At 44.9% G+C, this 20,705-nt stretch overlaps 1 protein-coding gene across 2 annotated transcripts; it reads right to left on the reverse strand.

Annotated features, from left to right (window-relative positions):
• Positions 1-403: 403 nt before the first annotated feature.
• Positions 404-14,170, reverse strand: GPX4 (glutathione peroxidase 4). Of its 2 annotated transcripts, XM_075282466.1 has the most exons (8): positions 14,049-14,162; positions 7,066-7,113; positions 6,617-6,711; positions 5,581-5,725; positions 3,625-3,776; positions 1,300-1,324; positions 1,167-1,226; positions 404-637 (listed from the first exon to the last, which is right to left on the reverse strand). In XM_075282466.1, the coding sequence occupies exons 1-8, from the start codon at positions 14,127-14,129 to the stop codon at positions 605-607; spliced, it is 639 nt and encodes a 212-aa protein (XP_075138567.1). In that variant the 5' UTR covers positions 14,130-14,162; the 3' UTR covers positions 404-604. The 2 variants fall into 2 exon arrangements, with proteins under 2 accessions (XP_075138567.1, XP_075138575.1); XM_075282474.1 differs by lacking the exon at positions 7,066-7,113 and having other exon boundaries at positions 14,049-14,170.
• Positions 14,171-20,705: the final 6,535 nt, after the last annotated feature.

The raw sequence follows: 20,705 nt of genomic DNA on the forward strand, positions 1-20,705 counted from the left end.
CCTGCTTTAGTCCCACAGAGCTGTAGGAGGGAAGAATAACCTGAAGAGGATGAAAAGCTATCTCTGAGGCCTTTCTTCGCATCAGGAACAGAAGGGAGATCAAAGTAAGACCCATTGCCTAATATCCTCCACCATACCCAAGAGGAGGGAGAGAGACCCTCTCATCCTGACACTCGTAAGAACAGGAAACACTGGAGGGAGGACGCAGTGAGGTATTAAACTCAGATCCGGTTCCTACAGAGGTCAAAGGACATCTTCTACTTGGTGCCATCACAGGGAACATTAGGGAAAATAAAACGACCAACCCAGAAGTACACCACCTCACTGCACTACAGTATACATTAGTACATAGTGAATTGCAGAGTTGTATTCATATAATACACAATTAGGAAGTGACTGAAAATTCTTGAATTCATGTTTTATTTGTATAGGTAACGTGATCCTTAATTCATGATTTAAGTCCTGCCAGCAGGTTACAGTCTCTTTCCACAGGTGCACGCCAAAACACCTTCCGGTCTGCTTCCCCCTCGTGGTTTTGAAGCAGACCATCATTATTGGGAATAAAGACTGGTCTCAACTGTCAGACGCTGGAACATGAAACATCTTAGAGAAGGTCTGGGAGATCTTTCTCTATGACCTAGAAGAAAGGAATACATAAGTTTTTATATATTTTTTTTAAGACACTGAGGAGCCTGTCGTGAGGTTTCTACCTTAGTGCCCTTTGCCCCCTCCCATATGGCTTCCCTTTTCATCTTCTTCTCACACTTTACCTATCAACCAGCCCTCTTTCAGTTTTTGCTATGGCCTTGCCAAGATAATCTTTATTTTATTTTTGCACCATTTCCTCTCCAACGTTATGCATATATGTGGGATGGAATATATGAGCGCCTCCCCAGGTACTCAGCCTGGGTGAATGATCATTATACAGTGAACCAGCTTGTGTGATATGACCTGCTTTTTTATATTGACACTGTCTGAAGATTCCTGTTGTGCAATCCGCTCCACGGGTCCTGGTTCTTATGTGACATACTTTGCTTTAATTTTTTCTTTTTAAATAAAAATAACTAATTTGATTGCATTATTAGAGTTTACAATCCTAGATCCTTCAATAATAAAGACTCCCTAGTTTGCTTATTACAAAGAATCAAGTAATGCTGACTACTTACAATTGGATCATCCATAGGGCTGAATCTCTTAACCACACAACCTTCTCTGTTAATAAGGAACTGTAAGAAGAAACAGCCATTAGTAAATCGAAAGTAGCAGTCCTAGTCTATATATTTTTGGTCAGGACCTTACCTTGGTAAAATTCCACTTAATTGCACTAGAAAAGCAAGAAAAGAATTTGTGAGTAATTATTACAGTAAATGTATTTAGGAGCAGTCTGAAGACACAATACAGCTCTAGCCTCACACTGGTCAGTATCCCCTTAACTGTTGTAGTCAAAAACCAGGAGTGGATAGAATAAGAGTAGTGGTGGTCTTAAATCCGTTCTTCCTCTTTTAGAAATCTTAACCAGGTGCGGAGCAAACTATTAAAAAGGGATAACTAGAAAGACCATAGACAGTTTCCTGCAGCATAATTTTCAGCTACAGATTAACTAGAAGCATGATTTCACGGGATGTTTGGGAGAGGTTGCGGCTCACCACCTAGTGGTATGACTTAGCTAACATGGAGGAGTTTGGCACTGCATTTGAGGTGGATTTTCCAAAATCTGACTATAACCAGCCTCCATTCATTTCAACGGGAGTCAGATGCTGATTTTTCCCAATTAGCAGAAAAATATAGGGTCAGAGAATAATCATACACATTAGGGAGAGTGTGTGCCTACATAGGCGTACGGAGACTTACAAGTCATTCCTGCTCCGCTAGGGATTCTGGGTAAAAAAATATACAAATCTATTGGGCATACGTGCGCTCCCCATAGAAATGAATGGGCTGCTTTTTTCCTTATTGCTTTCAATGTGATACGCGCATAACTTGACAGAGCAAGGAGAGGGATTATTTAAGAACATTTAACACTTAGCAGTCCCCATCACCAAGGTAGTGGTAGTGCGGCAAGTTATATTTCATAATGGTACCATTTAATATTCTGTATTCGATTGTACAGGGAAAGTGGAAAAGAGGGAAAAAAAAAAAACCTGTGCGCCAAAAACTATGGGTTGACAGGATTCCCAGTTTTGTTTTTTTGGTGTGGGTTTTTTTTTTTTTTTTAACTTTTTTATAAATTTTATACCCTTTACCCCAGTTTATACAGCAGATTTTTCAATGGAGTCCCCCATAACCTTGTTTGATCTGGAAACTAACTTTTCAATAACCTGTAAAAAAAATTATTTTCCTCTTTGTCCAAAAAATCATTACTAAATCGCCCCGATATCGAGAATATATAGAACTCCCCTTGTGTTGAGAATCAGAACAAGACAGTATCATATGAAGGCACCAAGCCTAAACTAAGATGGTCAAAGTTTTTCAACAGCATAATATGGTTTCACAAAACTTAGTTTTAGTGTCGACCTGCAATATGCTGGTTTTCATGAATTTTCGAAGAAAGTCACATTATTATTGTCACTCTTCAAATACAAACAGTGCGGCAAGCTTTCCCTAATCTGATATTTAATGTGTTACATGTCACTGAATGGTGCCTTAAGTGTTAAACATTGTTACCTTTGTAGACTCATGTTAATGTCTGCCACATATGTACTGATGTAAGTGGTTATGAAAACTGGCCATAACTAATAGACGCTTTTTAAAAAACAAAACATAATATGCAGTTGCAATTTTAGTCAGTCATCCACAATAACCGTGACTTATGCCATTTTTGCACGCCATACACCATTGTTCTGTAAAGAAGCCATGTCAAGGTAGGGTTCTTACTGCCAAGCAGATTCATCACAATGTACATCAGAAACTGGTATAAATTATGGCACAAATCCATGCATAGGTACAGATTTGAGTTTGGGACACAGGCTGCAGGACACATGCCCAATTTAATGAAAAACTCGCATTTCTACTGTGGCACACGCGATCAAGGGCAACATAGGAAATGGTCTTGATAAATTCCTCTTCTGAATGCAGGAATAAAGAACAATAACCTCAGATGGAAGATCAAACACCATAAGGGCTCGTTCACATCTGCGCCTGGTCTGCGTTCATACAGGTTTCCGTTTCTTGCACAAAACAGGACCGGAGATGGAAACCTGCAGGACTCTTTCATACTCATTCATTTGAATGGGTTTGAAAGGTGTCCGGCCGTGAGAGTCAGTGAGTGTTTTATGCTCTCCGCAGCGAAACGTTTTTTTTTTTTTTTTAAACGGACACAGAGTCGGACATGCAGTACTCTGTATCTGGATTTTTTTTAAAAAACTGTTTCGCGGCGGAGAGCATAAAACGCTCACTGGCGCTCACGGCCAGACCCGGTCTGACAGCTTTCCGTCTTCTGCATGCAGAAGACTGAAACCTGAAAACGGAGACCGGGCGCTAGTGTGAACCCAACGTAAGCAGTATTTGCCTCACACAGGTATTACAGCCTGGAACATATATAGTTTTTAAAAACATCCTTCTGAGGGAGTTAGTTTAACTTCAGGACAGCCTTGTATGAAAATATTCATTATATGTGACACTTACTCTCCAAGGGTACCCCTCCCTTTAGGTTGTGACTTCATCCATTTCCACAAAGGATGAGCAGCATCTCCATTGACATCAATTTTTTTGAACATGTCAAATTCTACCTTGTAAGATGCAGCAAAGTCCTTTATTTGAGCTTCATCCCCAGGTTCCTTACATGAGAAAATGAGACATTAGAATTTTTCTTAGCTTCAGTATACTTCTATAAGATATGAGCTTGGTGATAATTCTCTGATATACTATCTTTAGGCAGCTGTGAGCACATGCTTACTGCTAATACAAGGTACTTCTCAAAAGACAAATCTGTGATGGCATATCATCTGTATACCATTCACAGACTAACCACAGAAGTCTATAGAAATTAGATTAAAGTACAAATATAGTTATTTTCATAAATCCATAGTGCAGGTGAAGGGAACAAACTTTGTAGTAGAGATTAATAAAGAAAGTGGCCTATGTCTTCACCTATTTGCCAGTATTCAAGTTTTACAAGAAGGATGGGAAGGGGGGGGGGAGAGAAGAGATATCCTCAAAGAAGAGACATCTTTGCACTATAGAGTTTCCTTTAACTCTTTCATAAGAAACAACTTTTTTTTGCATTGCCCCAGGGAAATATTAGGGATATGGGACTTTAAAAAACAAAAAACAAACTATTATCAGGCCTACTTTATTTGTAAAACAAGTTATTAATAGTTATGTTTTAGCTACGCCCCTAAGGGACTATCCCATGAGTTTAATGTGTTTATGCTAGAGTTAGTTCTACCTTTAGAACATCCCTGTTCATCTCAAAGAAGAAGAATCCCCATGAGATACAGACCACGAGAGCCACTGGGACCTTTGGTTTTGAACATTGCGTGATATTTTGTGTAGAACTTCATAATGTTACCATATAATATTCCAAACACTGTACTGAAACCGGTGCATATTCTTCTGCAGTGTGTGGGTTTGGAGAATCCAAAAACCCATCTAGTATGCAGGGAATGCAAAATGTCCCTTTTTTTCCGCTGCGTTTCCACCACATGGGGTCTTGGCCTTAAACTAAAAATAAAGAAACATCCCCTGGCAGACAGGCACTGTAGGTTTCCTCCTCCATGGCCAAGAAACTACTGCAGGGGATGACAGATTCGACCTTTTAGGATGAAACCCCACATTGCAAAAAACACTACATATTACAGTGCCTATAAAGTGAATGAGATTCTGGCTAATCCTCACCACACACTGCAGAGAAAAAAAAAAAAAAAAAAAAAAAAAATCTGCAGTGGAAAAGCTGCATTTTCAAAAATGCTTGTGATGCGTTTCCGCTACACTTAATTTCTGCAAAGTTTTAATTTTTTTTTGCTGCATTTCACTACGTTCCTGTCCTTGGAGGTGGATCCTCCTCTCTCTGGTACAGTTATGGGTGCTAAGAAAATACTAGTCTTTTCTTAGGATGGGTCATCAATATATTGGTATGCAGAATAAAGCAGGAAGCAAAAAGCTCTGTTCAGTGTAGAATTGAACCACTGCTTCTTAGCTTGCATTCCAGTGCATGAGAGCTGATCTGCAGCAAGTTTAGCCCAGAAAAAATTTTAATGCTCAAACTAAACAGCATCAATAAAAGGTTAAACATACTCCCTCTTTCCGCCTTTATTGACCGGTTTTTGCACTGACTGTTATCTAATGTTTTGGCAGCTGCCTATGTACTTATTTCTTTATTTTGTTAAAAATTTCAATAAAAAAAAAAAAAAAAAAAAAAAAAAATCACAGAAAATATACCAAAAAAACAAAACACAACACACACATACTCCCTCTATTTCAAAATCACAAAGTTCAATGAATGAAAGACTTTTTTTTTTGCACAGTTCAATGCCACACAGTCAAGATAAAAGATATAATATGCACAGTAAACACAGACTTGGTGGAGGAATAGATGGGAGAGTCTGGCTAAGACATTTGAAATGGGAAAACAGCCTGTACCTGTTTACCAAATTGGTTGCAAGGAAACCCAATGATGCGTAAACCTCTCTCAGCATATTTGGCGTGAAGACTGACAAGCTGAGTGTAGTTTACAGGAGTTTTTCCTCATTTGGATGCAACATTTACAATGATGCAGACAAAGCCCCTGAGAGAAAAGATTAGAAAGTTACTTTAATAGGACAAGAGCAGAACTCTCCTTAAAGAGGACCTTTCATGGGTTTGAGCACAGGCAATTCTATATACTGCTGGTTTCAGCGCACTGTCGGTTTTCCCGATCTGTGCCCCTGTAGAGAGCTATCAGGCCTGGTACTATAGCTCTTTACAGTCAGAAGGGCGTTTCTGACAGTCTGTCAGGAACGTCCTTCACAGTAGCTCCTATCGCGCTATACAGTGTGAGCGGGGAGGAACGCCCCCTCCCTTCGCGCTGTACAGTGTGAGAGGGGAGGAACGCCTCCTCCCTCTGCTCACAGTGCTCGTCCATAGACGAGTATTAATCAGGAGGGGAGAGGGACGTTCCTCCCCGCTCACACTGTACAGCGCAATAGGCGCTGCTGTGAAGGACGTACCTGACAGACTGTCAGAAATGCCCTTCTGACAGTAAAGTGCTACGGTACCGGGACAGATAGCTCTTTACCCGGGGCACAGATCGGGAAAGCCGACAGTGCGCTGAATTCAGCGCACTATCGGCTTTCCAGCAGTATATAGAACTGCATGTGCCCAAACCCATGAAGAGTTCTCTAAGGCTAAAACCCCACGTAGTGGAAATGCAGCTTTTTTTTGTGCCAAAGCCAAGAATGGCTACAAAAGGAATAGGGAATATATAGGAAGTTCGTATACTTCTACCTTCTGCTCAATCCATTCCTGGCTTTGGCTCAAAAAACTGCAACAAAAAAGAAAAGGATGCACTTCTGCAACGTGGGGCTTCAGCCTAAAACTGAAAACATTAAGGCAACAAGCAGTTCCTGATCAGCAGCTCAGGCTAGACCAATGGAAGGCTTGGCACATACACCAACACTAAGAAGCAAAGGAAAAATACCTGTATTTCTCAAGAGACACTACATTGCCATCAATGTCTGTAGCAGAGAATTCATAAATGGTCTTGGCATTCTTCCACTCATCCACCTGAGCACACTGCAAACAAACAGCCAATGTTATTAGTGTCATAAGGAAATGTGTTTGTGCAAGTCTCGACAAGCAAATCTAGAAATTAATTGTGTATTATTGGTGATGTTCTGTTACCAGAAACTGTGAAACAGAACATCTATGTAATTTAGAAAGTAGGCAAAAGGAAGGTTTAGATTAGTGTAGGAATTCAATTTTATCCCGGACAACCCCTTTAAGCATTGCTGTAGGCTAGAAGATGATGGTGGCACGTGGAGTGCCTGGGGCTTCATAATACAGAACTGTACTGACTCAGCTGAGGCACTAAAAAGAGAAACGCCTCCATGATTTAAGCAGATCAATCCATGGTACAAGCCATCTAACCTTAGATAAGCCAATGAGCCACAGAGCTATTACACAGGCTTGGAGAGTCTGGAAGACAACAGAGGTTTGCATTGTACAAAAAAAATAAAGACTGTATTCATGCATAAAAAAACCCAAAACACAAACGTCCAACTGTTTCACATCAGCATAACATTTCAATGGTCAGTGAGTCACTGTGGCTATCACCCACAGCCATGGATTCAGTCAAAATATAAAAGCAATGGAAGCCTTTTCATCTCCCTTAACAGTGTTGTGTATGGACCTTGAAAGAGGTTCAGGAGAGTGATAAATAGTAGTGTAACCCTGAATTCATACATATATATATATATATATATATATATATATATATATATATATATATATATATATATAGGATTATCGTATGGGACAGTATGTCGCTGGAAGGCAGGGACTCCTGGCATCATAGACACTATAAAGCTAGGACACTCTCCAGACATGATATTCAGGCTGGACAATACGGCCAACACACAGATTGAGCTTTGGGGTGAAAGTCAGTCATGGAACACAGGGTAGTGCTGGGTCCACATCTGCACTAGAGTCTCTGTAGCAGAGACTGCCAAAAATCAGAAGAGGAAAAAAAAAAAAAAAAAAAAAGCCTTGTACGTTGCACTTCTCCTTTACAGTTTGAAAATGGAGGACACTATTCCAGCCAATGGGATCCAGCAATGTGTTTAACCACTGGCTTAGCGGTCCAGCTCTGCTAGTGTGAACCAGGGGAATGAGGAGTAGTTGATCAGTGCAGCCAGATTCCAGCACTTCCAGGCCACAGCATACTTCACCACAAGCAAAGTGCATGATTTTACTAAATCTGAGGCCCTATTCACATCTGCGTTCGTGATTTCCATTTGGTGACATCCCCCCCCCCCCCGAACATGCCTACACGCTTTAAAAAGTGGTTACCTCGGAAACACGCAGACCCCATAGACTATAATGGGGTCTGTGTGGTTTTTGCACAAAACATGCGCAGAGAAAAGTCTTGCAAGGAGCACTTTTCTCTCCACATGTTTTGTGCAGAAACCACACAGACCCCATTATAGTCTATGGTGTCCACAGGTTTCCTGAAGGTAACCACTTTTCAATGCATATAGGTTTCCGTTCGGAAGGGGGAGGGGCGCCCAAATGGACTCCCTGAACGCAGATGTGTACCGGGGTCTCAGCCAGTGTCTGGCCACAAATAAAAACTAACAATACATGCAAACATTGACCTAGGGACATCATGTTTATTTACACAGTAAACACTGTGGATTTCACCTTTTGCAATGAACTCTGCTGTTAGCCAGCAGCATTTCTACCAAGGATGTGGAGTCTAAAAAAGTTACTGGCTGAAAAGTAAGACATTTTAAGTAATACAGTTATTGATATTCTATAGTTCTCTGCATATTTACTTTTATACAGAAGCAGTCACCAGCTTTCACCATGGATTAAGCTAAACTCACATCTGCATCAGACTCTAGGTTGCGGTGTTAGCCTAAAGTCAGTGGACAAAAACCCCATGTAGATTTTTTTTTTTTAAGAAATGACACCTGACAGACCCCATTACAGTCAGTAAGGTCTGTGGGGCTCCATAAGAATCCACTATTTTAGTGGTCCCCCTGTGTCTCCTACAAAGCATTCAACACAGATGTGATTTACCCTCAGAAGATTCTTACAACACTTGTCTGACCATGGCTGTCATCCAGTTATGAAGGAGCCTCGAGTTCGCCTTGACTGCCACAGCACAAAAAACATTATTTGGTGGCTGTTCACACTAAAAGAGCTGCATCTCAATCCTGTGGGAACATACCCCGACATAGGATCATTTCACTCCTTGTAGAGTAGTTAATTGTTCTATAATAAGGCCTTATAGAGGCTGCCATATAAAACAATCCAAAGTGCATCAGTAAGCCGACTTATGCCCACTTTTAGTCAATATGCCTAAAAATCCCAGGAAGCAGTAAGACATAGCCACTAGAGATGAGCGAACAGTGTTCTATCGAACACATGTTCGATCGGATATCAGGGTGTTCGCCATGTTCGAATCGAATCGAACACCACGTGGTAAAGTGCGCCAAAATTCGATTCCCCTCCCACCTTCCCTGGCGCCTTTTTTGCACCAATAACAGCGCAGGGGAGGTGGGACAGGAACTACGACACTGGGGGCATTGAAAAAAATTGGAAAAAGTCATTGGCTGCCGAAATCAGGTGACCTCCATTTTAGACGAATAGTGGATTTCAAATCCGGGTCATATGAGAATGTGAACTTTGTGACTATGAGACAGGGATAGCTGTACAGGCAGGGATAGCTAGGGATAACCTTTATTTAGGGGGGAATGTTATTAAAAATAACTTTTTGGGGCTCTATCGGGTGTGTAATTGTGATTTTTGTGAGATAAACTTTTTCCCATAGGGATGCATTGGCCAGCGCTGATTGGCCGAATTCCGTACTCTGGCCAATCAGTGCTGGCCAATGCATTCTATTAGCTTGATGAAGCAGAGTGTGCACAAGGGTTCAAGCGCACCCTCGGCTCTGATGTAGCAGAGCCGAGGCTGCACAAGGGTTCAAGCGCACCCTCGGCTCTGATGTAGGAGAGCCGAGGGTGCACTTGAACCCTTGTGCACCCTCAGCTCTGCTACATCAGAGCCGAGGGTGCGCTTGAACCCTTGTGCACACTCTGCTTCATCAAGCTAATAGAATGCATTGGCCAGCGCTGATTGGCCAATGTATTCTATTAGCCTGATGAAGTAGAGCTGAATGTGTGTGCTAAGCACACACATTCAGCTCTACTTCATCGGGCTAATAGAATGCATTGGCCAGCGCTGATTGGCCAGAGTACGGAACTCGACCAATCAGCGCTGGCTCTGCTGGAGGAGGCGGAGTCTAAGATCGCTCCACACCAGTCTCCATTCAGGTCCGACCTTAGACTCCGCCTCCTCCGGCAGAGCCAGCGCTGATTGGCCGAAGGCTGGCCAATGCATTCCTATGCGAATGCAGAGACTTAGCAGTGCTGAGTCAGTTTTGCTCAACTACACATCTGATGCACACTCGGCACTGCTACATCAGATGTAGCAATCTGATGTAGCAGAGCCGAGGGTGCACTAGAACCCCTGTGCAAACTCAGTTCACGCTAATAGAATGCATTGGCCAGCGCTGATTGGCCAATGCATTCTATTAGCCCGATGAAGTAGAGCTGAATGTGTGTGCTAAGCACACACATTCAGCACTGCTTCATCAAGCCAATACAATGCATTAGCCAGTGCTGATTGGCCAGAGTACGGAATTCGGCCAATCAGCGCTGGCTCTGCTGGAGGAGGCGGAGTCTAAGGTCGCTCCACACCAGTCTCCATTCAGGTCCGACCTTAGACTCCGCCTCCTCCGGCAGAGCCAGCGCTGATTGGCCGAAGGCTGGCCAATGCATTCCTATGCGAATGCATACTTAGCAGTGCTGAGTCAGTTTTGCTCAACTACACATCTGATGCACACTCGGCACTGCTACATCAGATGTAGCAATCTGATGTAGCAGAGCCGAGGGTGCACTAGAACCCCTGTGCAAACTCAGTTCACGCTAATAGAATGCATTGGCCAGCGCTGATTGGCCAATGCATTCTATTAGCCCGATGAAGTAGAGCTGAATGTGTGTGCTAAGCACACACATTCAGCACTGCTTCATCAAGCCAATACAATGCATTAGCCAGTGCTGATTGGCCAGAGTACGGAATTCGGCCAATCAGCGCTGGCTCTGCTGGAGGAGGCGGAGTCTAAGGTCGGACCTGAATGGAGACTGGTGTGGAGCGATCTTAGACTCCGCCTCCTCCAGCAGAGCCAGCGCTGATTGGTCGAGTTCCGTACTCTGGCCAATCAGCGCTGGCCAATGCATTCTATTAGCCCGATGAAGTAGAGCTGAATGTGTGTGCTTAGCACACACATTCAGCTCTACTTCATCAGGCTAATAGAATACATTGGCCAATCAGCGCTGGCCAATGCATTCTATTAGCTTGATGAAGCAGAGTGTGCACAAGGGTTCAAGCGCACCCTCGGCTCTGATGTAGCAGAGCCGAGGCTGCACAAGGGTTCAAGCGCACCCTCGGCTCTGATGTAGCAGAGCTGAGGGTGCACAAGGGTTCAAGTGCACCCTCGGCTCTCCTACATCAGAGCCGAGGGTGCGCTTGAACCCTTGTGCAGCCTCGGCTCTGCTACATCAGAGCCGAGGGTGCGCTTGAACCCTTGTGCACACTCTGCTTCATCAAGCTAATAGAATGCATTGGCCAGCACTGATTGGCCAGAGTACGGAATTCGGCCAATCAGCGCTGGCCAATGCATTCTATTAGCCCGATGAAGTAGAGCTGAATGTGTGTGCTAAGCACACACATTCAGCACTGCTTCATCACGCCAATACAATGCATTAGCCAGTGCTGATTGGCCAGAGTACGGAATTCGGCCAATCAGCGCTGGCTCTGCTGGAGGAGGCGGAGTCTAAGATCGCTCCACACCAGTCTCCATTCAGGTCCGACCTTAGACTCCGCCTCCTCCAGCAGAGCCAGCGCTGATTGGTCGAGTTCCGTACTCTGGCCAATCAGCGCTGGCCAATGCATTCTATTAGCCCGATGAAGTAGAGCTGAATGTGTGTGCTTAGCACACACATTCAGCTCTACTTCATCGGGCTAATAGAATGCATTGGCCAGCGCTGATTGGCCGAATTCCGTACTCTGGCCAATCAGCACTGGCTAATGCATTGTATTGGCTTGATGAAGCAGTGCTGAATGTGTGTGCTTAGCACACACATTCAGCTCTACTTCATCGGGCTAATAGAATGCATTGGCCAATCAGCGCTGGCCAATGCATTCTATTAGCGTGAACTGAGTTTGCACAGGGGTTCTAGTGCACCCTCGGCTCTGCTACATCAGATTGCTACATCTGATGTAGCAGTGCCGAGTGTGCATCAGATGTGTAGTTGAGCAAAACTGACTCAGCACTGCTAAGTCTGCATTCGCATAGGAATGCATTGGCCAGCCTTCGGCCAATCAGCGCTGGCTCTGCCGGAGGAGGCGGAGTCTAAGGTCGGACCTGAATGGAGACTGGTGTGGAGCGACCTTAGACTCCGCCTCCTCCAGCAGAGCCAGCGCTGATTGGCCGAATTCCGTACTCTGGCCAATCAGCACTGGCTAATGCATTGTATTGGCTTGATGAAGCAGTGCTGAATGTGTGTGCTTAGCACACACATTCAGCTCTACTTCATCGGGCTAATAGAATGCATTGGCCAGCGCTGATTGGCCGAATTCCGTACTCTGGCCAATCAGCACTGGCTAATGCATTGTATTGGCTTGATGAAGCAGTGCTGAATGTGTGTGCTTAGCACACACATTCAGCTCTACTTCATCGGGCTAATAGAATGCATTGGCCAATCAGCGCTGGCCAATGCATTCTATTAGCGTGAACTGAGTTTGCACAGGGGTTCTAGTGCACCCTCGGCTCTGCTACATCAGATTGCTACATCTGATGTAGCAGTGCCGAGTGTGCATCAGATGTGTAGTTGAGCAAAACTGACTCAGCACTGCTAAGTCTGCATTCGCATAGGAATGCATTGGCCAGCCTTCGGCCAATCAGCGCTGGCTCTGCCGGAGGAGGCGGAGTCTAAGGTCGGACCTGAATGGAGACTGGTGTGGAGCTATCTTAGACTCCGCCTCCTCCAGCAGAGCCAGCGCTGATTGGTCGAGTTCCGTACTCTGGCCAATCAGCACTGGCCAATGCATTTCTATGGGGAAAAGTTAGCTTGCGAAAATCGCAAACTGACAGGGATTTCCATGAAATAAAGTGACTTTTATGCCCCCAGACATGCTTCCCCTGCTGTCCCAGTGTCATTCCAGGGTGTTGGTATCATTTCCTGGGGTGTCATAGTGGACTTGGTGACCCTCCAGACACGAATTTGGGTTTCCCCCTTAACGAGTTTATGTTCCCCATAGACTATAATGGGGTTCGAAACCCATTCGAACACTCGAACAGTGAGCGGCTGTTCGAATCGAATTTCGAACCTCGAACATTTTAGTGTTCGCTCATCTCTAATAGCCACCTCTGTCTTGGCACACTGGCAATAGGTGGTCATTAGTACAAGCCCACACCTAAAGGAGCAGTAATATGGCAGACAGTTACATGGGGTCAGCAGCAGTAAGTGTGTTCTAGAGCTCAGCTTGTGTAATAGTGTCCTTCCCAGATATGCCTGCTCAGATTTGTAGCCCTATTTTCATGGAAGTCACTCCATTAGTAACATGTAAATTTAGAGAACAGTGCGGAGAGCAAGGCCTAGGCAGGCTAGGGCACACACCAAGGCTCCAGAGCTGAAATAACAGATTCGGAAACCACAGACTCCTCACTACAAGGTACAGGGATTTTCTCTATAACCAATTTACTGCTGACAGACTCCTTTGAAGGGTCCCATAATGCTGTACATGTGACATAACCGATCAATGGGGAGTTTGTACTTTGGCTCCTTGTCCACACCCTGATTAAATGTAGCAGACAGTGCAGTAAGTGGAGATAAGCTAACCTTATAGGTGGAGATAAGCTAACCTGTGGTGTCCCTTTAAATGCCTCCAGATGGGAGGGTCGCTGGAAGACGCTGGCTAAGCAGATCAGCAAGGACTTTGACAGCCGGACCTCGCACATTACATAAAGGCTTTAGCCCCACTGATCGCCCCCTAATCCCTCTGAAGGAAGCCGGGCAGTGAGGTGACCCATGTGCAGCATCCTGTCAGCTCAGGACTACCGCCATCCCGATGACTAAGCGTTATGTAAACCTACAACCTCTGTACAACGCTTCTCGACCTCTATACACAATGCCTGCCCCTACCAGGCCACAGAACTGGAGCTGGCTGGAGAGCCACACGTGACGCGCGCGCACCTGCACTGACTATGGGCTAGACTAGTGACATGGAGCACACAGAGAGCGCCACACACCAGCAAACACACATTACCAGAAGCACACACTCACCATAGCTCTTCTGCCGCACACTCCGCTCACAACGCCGAGCAGCAGTGACCGCCCAGCTCCTCCACACAATGATTTCAACATGGCACCACTAAGACCCGCCCCTCCATGCTGATCCAGGCCTATCAGAGTGAGGGGCGTGGTTTGCAATTGCCAAAGTCCTCTGGTAGCGGCCAATGAGGGCAAGGATGTCGGCATTGGCGGTTGTGACAGGGGGGCGGTGTTACTGTGCTCCGACAACTGAGCCTGGTGTTACCAGAGCCTGGCCGCTGCCCGAGGGATGCGCACTAGATTAATGTCTGTTATGGTTTTATTTCCATTTTAACCCCTTCACAAAAATCAAAAGCTTTGTAAAAAAAATTGTTCTACACCAGTAACTATTTATATTTCCTTGTACGGAGATGCTTAGGGTATCTTTTTTTTTTTTTTTTTTTTTTGGGGGGGGGGGGGGGGGTCAGATGTATGTCTTAGTTATACCATTTTGGTACCATATTGCTTTGAGATTTATTTTTTTTTTCAAATTTTTATCAGGGGCAAAATAGCGGAAAAATAATCAGTTTAGCACTTTTGATTTTGTTTCCCACTATGGTGTTCACTATATGAGAAAAATATTTTTATAAATTTGTAGTCTGGCGGGTTTTTTTTTACATAGGGATACCAAAGTGTTTATGTTTCACAGTTCTGAAGTACTATTATGTGTGTTCTAGGGAAAGGGGGGGGGGTTGAATATTTAATATTCATATATATATATATATATATATATATATATACATATATATATATCAGTACTTCTATTGCAGACTGCACTGATTGCAGTTATTAGTGCTGGTCCTCTGCTGTATAATACAGCAGAGACCTGGCAGCTATGATGGCCACTCAGGGCCTGAGCATCTGGCATATTTAAATACTGTACTATTACGGCTGATGATGGGATGGGTTTAAAGGGGTTTTCTGGGAATTTTTTTTTTTTTTTTAAAAAAGATCTGTTAGGGCTATTAATGGGTTAAAAGTACACCCATATACTTTTAGCAGTGTTGTGAGTGATTTCTGGGTGTCTGTGGGAACTCCTGGCATCTTCTGCATTTTTTTACTTGGTGTTACCTTCCTGCCAGGGGTGGGAGGTAGCGGGAGCTGAGGGGGTGGGGTCGCAAGAAAGGGGCGGGACCGAGCAGAAGGGAGCGGAAAGGGGGCATGGCCGAGCGGAGCGAGCGGCGTTCGCAAGCAGAGAGCAGGGAGAGGACCTGCTCTCTGCCTGCGTGTGAGGGGCGGCCGCTGGAGCAGCGCTGCGTCCAGCAGGGCCGCCCCAATACACCGCTCGCTTCCCGTGTCGGGCTGCAGACACGGTGACGCTAAGCCAGTCCAGGACAGCTTGTCCTGGACTGGCTTAGGTCAGCAAAAATGCCGCTCTCCCGAGGCCCTGGCATAGCGCCGCCTGAAGTGGTCGCTTCAGGTCGCCTCATGGGAGGTGCGGCGCTGCTTCCTGCTATGTAGTTTCCTGTGTACCTTCAACATTACCTTCTGTCACTGCTCCCTCACCTCCTCTCTCACTCCGTTACACCCCCCTCCCTGTCTCCCTAGCTAAGCTATTCAGCTCACTACTAGCGTCCGCCCCCTGTCTGTATAACTAAGCTATACTGCCCACTAATAAGACCCCCCCATCACATCATATTTACCTATCTTCTGCTCTGGGAGACGGCTCCTCCTTTCTCTTTCACTGTGGGCAGGGTGGAGTACCCATGAGGCCTACACAGTAGAGATGGATTGCCATCTCAGGCAACTGCAGACTGCAAAAGCGCTTAAAGACAGGAAGAGTGGAGGAGCCATTCTCAGACAGAAAGGCACATAATTATTGATGGGGTTGGGTGGGGGAGAGCACTGGTTTTGGAAGCGGTCTCACAGGAAGGAACCAATTCTCCTTATGGGCAACTTTAAGATATATAAAACTTCACTTTTATTGATATTAAAATAGTGCAGTCAAGTAATGACGTGATGTGCCAATAAATGTATATATATCCGGCGTTCAGTGCCCCAACAGGCAGCTACCACATTGTTGATTAATTGCACATAACACCAACCATATATGGAAGATGAGCATGCATGATAGAGGGAATACTAATACGCCCCTAAATATTCGTCTGCACCTATCTCCCTATCACATTAAAGAGCAATGGGTAAGTACATCTTGGCTCAAATAGATACACAAAACAAGCGAGCCACAAAGGCTGAACAGATGTAAACACCCCCTCCCTGAGGCTACTGGCCTAACGCCACACCAACAGGGAAAAGGGAGAAAATCAGCTGCTCCTAGGATCTCTGTCAAAAAGCCAAGAGGAACACCCATAAAACTCAGATAAATAACAGTGTAAAGCATCCCTACGCGTTTCATCATGATTCATCAGGGTTTGAGCTTGATCCACACTTAACAGTCAAAACGGCTGTTAAAATGACATAATAAGCGGTGGAGGCTCTGACCGCCGACAGGACTGCTCGAGTGTCAGCCACACTTCTTAGGGCCTTTTTCAACTCTGTGGTTGCTTCAGCCATCTTTTTCGATGAGGCCTGCTGGGAGAGCAGTATATCAACCAGGCACAGAAATAGACTTGACAGGCTGATCAGAAGGGCCAGCTCTGTCCTGGGGAGCCCCTTGGACCCAGTACAGGTGGTGGGTGACAGAAGGATACTGTCTGTGGTGAGCTCCATGCGGGAGAATAAATCCCACCCCGTGTATGAGACCTTGATGGGACTTGGCAGCACTGTAAGTGACCGTCTGCTTCACCCCAAGTGTGAGAAATAGCGCTATCAGAGGTCCTTCCTCCCAACTGCAGTCAGGCTACATAATCTACATCAGACGAAGAGAGAAAGAGCTAAATGATCCTGAAGTCTTCTTTTTTTCTTTTCTCCTTAGCTGCTATGGATTCCTAGTATTTTTCTCAGTTTATGTGTGTTTCCTTTAATATATTACTGTTATTATCCTGTATCTGTATTATCACGCTGCTATAATACACTGAAATTTCCCCATGGTGGGACTATTAAAGGATTATCTTATCTTATATCTGATCCTTAGTAGAAAAAAACAGTGTAAAGATTCCCTGCTCCTGAGCTTGTAAGCCAGCATTTTATCCATCTAGTTGGCATACCTGTAGAAGGTGGCTTGCATCCAGTGCAAGGCTCTGTCCGGGTGAGTCGTGAGAAAGGCCTGTAGCTGAAACTTCAAGTCATATATTTGCTTGCTCAGGTACAAGGAGCAATTGGGTAAGGTGGGAATATTAAATGTTTGTGAATTCTCCCTTATACGAACAAGCCATTGAACTCAATGGCTAACTATATTTAACGTGTATTTTTACACGTGTATAAAGGACAGAATACACAGAGCATAGACAGAATACACGGAGTGTAAACTCCGTGTGAAGGGGCCCTTACTATCTGCCATATCAATAGCCTTCTTGAGTAAACAAAAGTGCAAACGGGAGCCCCCATAGGTTCTTGACCTAAGCTGCCTGCAATACTGAAGTGATCAGCTTGTCTTCTGGCAAGTGCAGATGGGCTTATGGTCTATGGTCTGCATAGAAGTGGACGATGCCGGTAATGACAGAAGGACAAAGCTGTCACAAGAAGTTTTAAGGTTCACGGACCACGACCCTGGGTGTGTCAGCATTGCAAGGGCGCCCCAATGCTCCATGGAACCAATTGGTATGCAAAATGGTGGGGTCCGTCTGTGGCAGGAGTGCAGAGAGCAATTTCATGGTGGTTTCTCACAACTCAGTAATAGACTCAGGGTCGGATCACAATTGCAAGCGCTGTGCAGTTAAAGCACATGGACCCCATAGACTATAATGGGATCCATGTGCTTGCTGCGCATTGCCCATGGCAAGCAAATGGAGCCCATTATAGTCTATGGGGTCCATGTGCTTTAACTGCACAGCGCTTGAAATTGCGATTGTATTCTGTCTGGGGGGTCTCCATGCGGACTCTAACCAGATGGAATACATACATTAATGTGAACCAACCCTTAGGTAGGCCTCTGATTCTATTATTTCCTTTGCAAAATCCCTCAAAGTCCTTGCAGCAGAGTTCAAGCTGCTCTATGTGGGCAGTAGAGTTATTTATGCACGACTGGCCTTCCTCAAAGGCTCCAGCCATTTAATTCATACATCATTCCAGGTCAGAGGTATGCTGTGCTATATCCTGGAGGTATTGTATAAACATGGCCGTGGCCAAGTTCAGCTTCATCCTAAAAGTCTCCTGCATCCTTTTCAGTAAGTCCACCATAGCGATTATTGGGGCCTGGGAAGCCAACTGGAAGGTATGTGGTATTGCCGGTAATGGTAAGAAGAGGGTGCCACCGCCATAATAGGTGAAACTGCGGCCTGCTGTTGATGGAGCAACTCCATGATGGAACGGATTATACATAGGCTGCTTGCTGAACTTCTTTACAAATGGGTCATAGTCCAGGACTCATGAGGGCTTCTACCAGGGGGTATTATGCTGGTGGGTGGTCATCGCCCGAGGTATGGAGCATGTACGTTAAGCATGTCTGTGCTCACCAAGTGCCCTTCTGAGCCCTTCCTGCTGCACTTTTTTTTAACCAAATACAGGAGTGGGAAAGGAATGGGAAACATCTAGTAAGCACTCACACGTTTGCTAAATCCACTCCTGACTTTGGCTCAAAAAACCACAGCAGCAAAAAAAAAAGCAGCTTTTCAGCCTCAACCTTGGTGTCCTGCCAGTTTTGTTCATTTACTCCTTAAGGCTAAGGCCCCATATGGCGTCCCACAGAAAAAACGCACTGCTTGAAAAAATGCGGCAGAAACGCAACAGTTTCTCTCTGCAGACTTTCTGCTTCATTTATACCTATAGGGGTTTCTGTAGGTATAACTGACATGCTGTGATTTTCAAAACCACAATGGTTTTGGGAATTGGCACGTATTTTGATGCAAATTGGGGATGGGATTCACTAGAATCCCATCTACTTTGCTGTGATTGTAATACGCCACTTTTTTTTTTTTGTGGCATTTCCACCACGTGGGGCCCAGGCCTAAATGGCTCTTTCTATGCAACATACTCAAATTGTGCTTGTGCTATCAGTATGGAGTCATACTGATAGCTAAATCTATTCTTCTGGAGGTCGTTCAGGTGGCATGTGACCACTTTGGAAGATTCATCATTTTACACAGTTTCCTCTATGGCTTTCTTTTTACCACTGTTAACCTATATGCCCCCCTCCCTTCAATTCATTCCTTTTGGAGCAGATCTTCAGAATAACAGATAACACCACAATTCCGTAACTGGATAGCATCACCATACTATGACTACGTAATATCTCCATACAGTTACCTGAATAACGTGTATCTGTATAATACCCTGATACCCTAACTGAATAACACCACTTTTTAGTAATCAAGTGTACTTAGCTCACATGGTGGCATGCACTGCACAGAAGTGTGGGAGACAAAAAAAAGTAGGTTCTTTGGATTTTACATGAATTCAATAAACAAGAGTCTTGTAATGGATGCAAGAAACACCAGTATTTCCTACTGAATAACACCACTATTCTGTAGTTCAGGGCTGACTTAACCATAGGGCCAATGGTGCACTTGCACCAGGCCCTATGGTAGCAGAGGCTCCTTATGGACAGCCCTGCATTTTGTGTCCCACTGTCCAGGACAGTGGGTGCAGGCTGCTCCAACTCATCGGCGTCCAACAATGTAGTGATGTCACTTACATTGCGCCTATTGCTCCTTGAAGACTCTGGAACCAGAGAGATGAGGGAATGGGGAAAAGTGAGTAATAAGGTTTGTTATTCCTTTGATTATATACAGTGGAAAACATGAAACTGTGCAAGCAATCTGCGTAAGGGGGTGGGGGAACATACTGTGGGGGCAACCTGGGGGGACATGATATTGTGGGGGCAACTTGGGAGGTGCGGCGGGGCATGATACTGTGTGGGCAACCTGCAAGGGACATGGAACTGTGGGGGCAACCGGAGGTGGACATGACAGTGTGAGGGCAACTTGGTGGTGGGGATATGAATCTGTAGGGGCAACCTGGAGGGGAACATGAAAATTTTGGGGAAACCTGGAAGGGGACATTATGGGGCCACTAGGGAGGCGTTAGCCACTAAGGGGCAATATGTGTGAGCCATCGAGTGGGCATTAGAATTTGTGCAGGTCAGGTATATCTAAGTGGCGGTGATGGTGGGGCCCGACCAATGTGTTAAAACGGCCCTGCTGTGGCTAAATAACAGCAATACCCTCTCTCTCTCTCATACAGACGGTTCTCTATGGTTTCTGCCTCTCACAGATTGCTTACCTCGTTTTCTCACCTGAAGAACATGTTGCTTTACCAGTCAGCATTCTTTGCTCCCCAGAACTCCTGTCCGTTCAGAGTCAGGACAGATTATTGGTAACACATGCTGATCAGGATACCATATCCTGTCCCCAGAATTAGAACACGGTCTTTATATTGTTGATGGTACGCAGCCTATGCAAACTGTAATTCCAAACCCTAGCAAGAATCCCGTTCCCACATCCCTTTATGAGGCAAAGCTACCTGTATTTAAAGGGAATGTGTCACCAAAAACAATGACCTATTTTTTTTAAACCAAGCTTTTATGTTAAAGATTTTCTAATGAGTTTTAAAATAATTTCCATATCACTATCT

Source organism: Leptodactylus fuscus, chromosome 1, assembly GCF_031893055.1.
Source record: "Leptodactylus fuscus isolate aLepFus1 chromosome 1, aLepFus1.hap2, whole genome shotgun sequence".
In the NCBI taxonomy this organism is placed as follows: Eukaryota; Metazoa; Chordata; class Amphibia; order Anura; family Leptodactylidae; genus Leptodactylus; species Leptodactylus fuscus.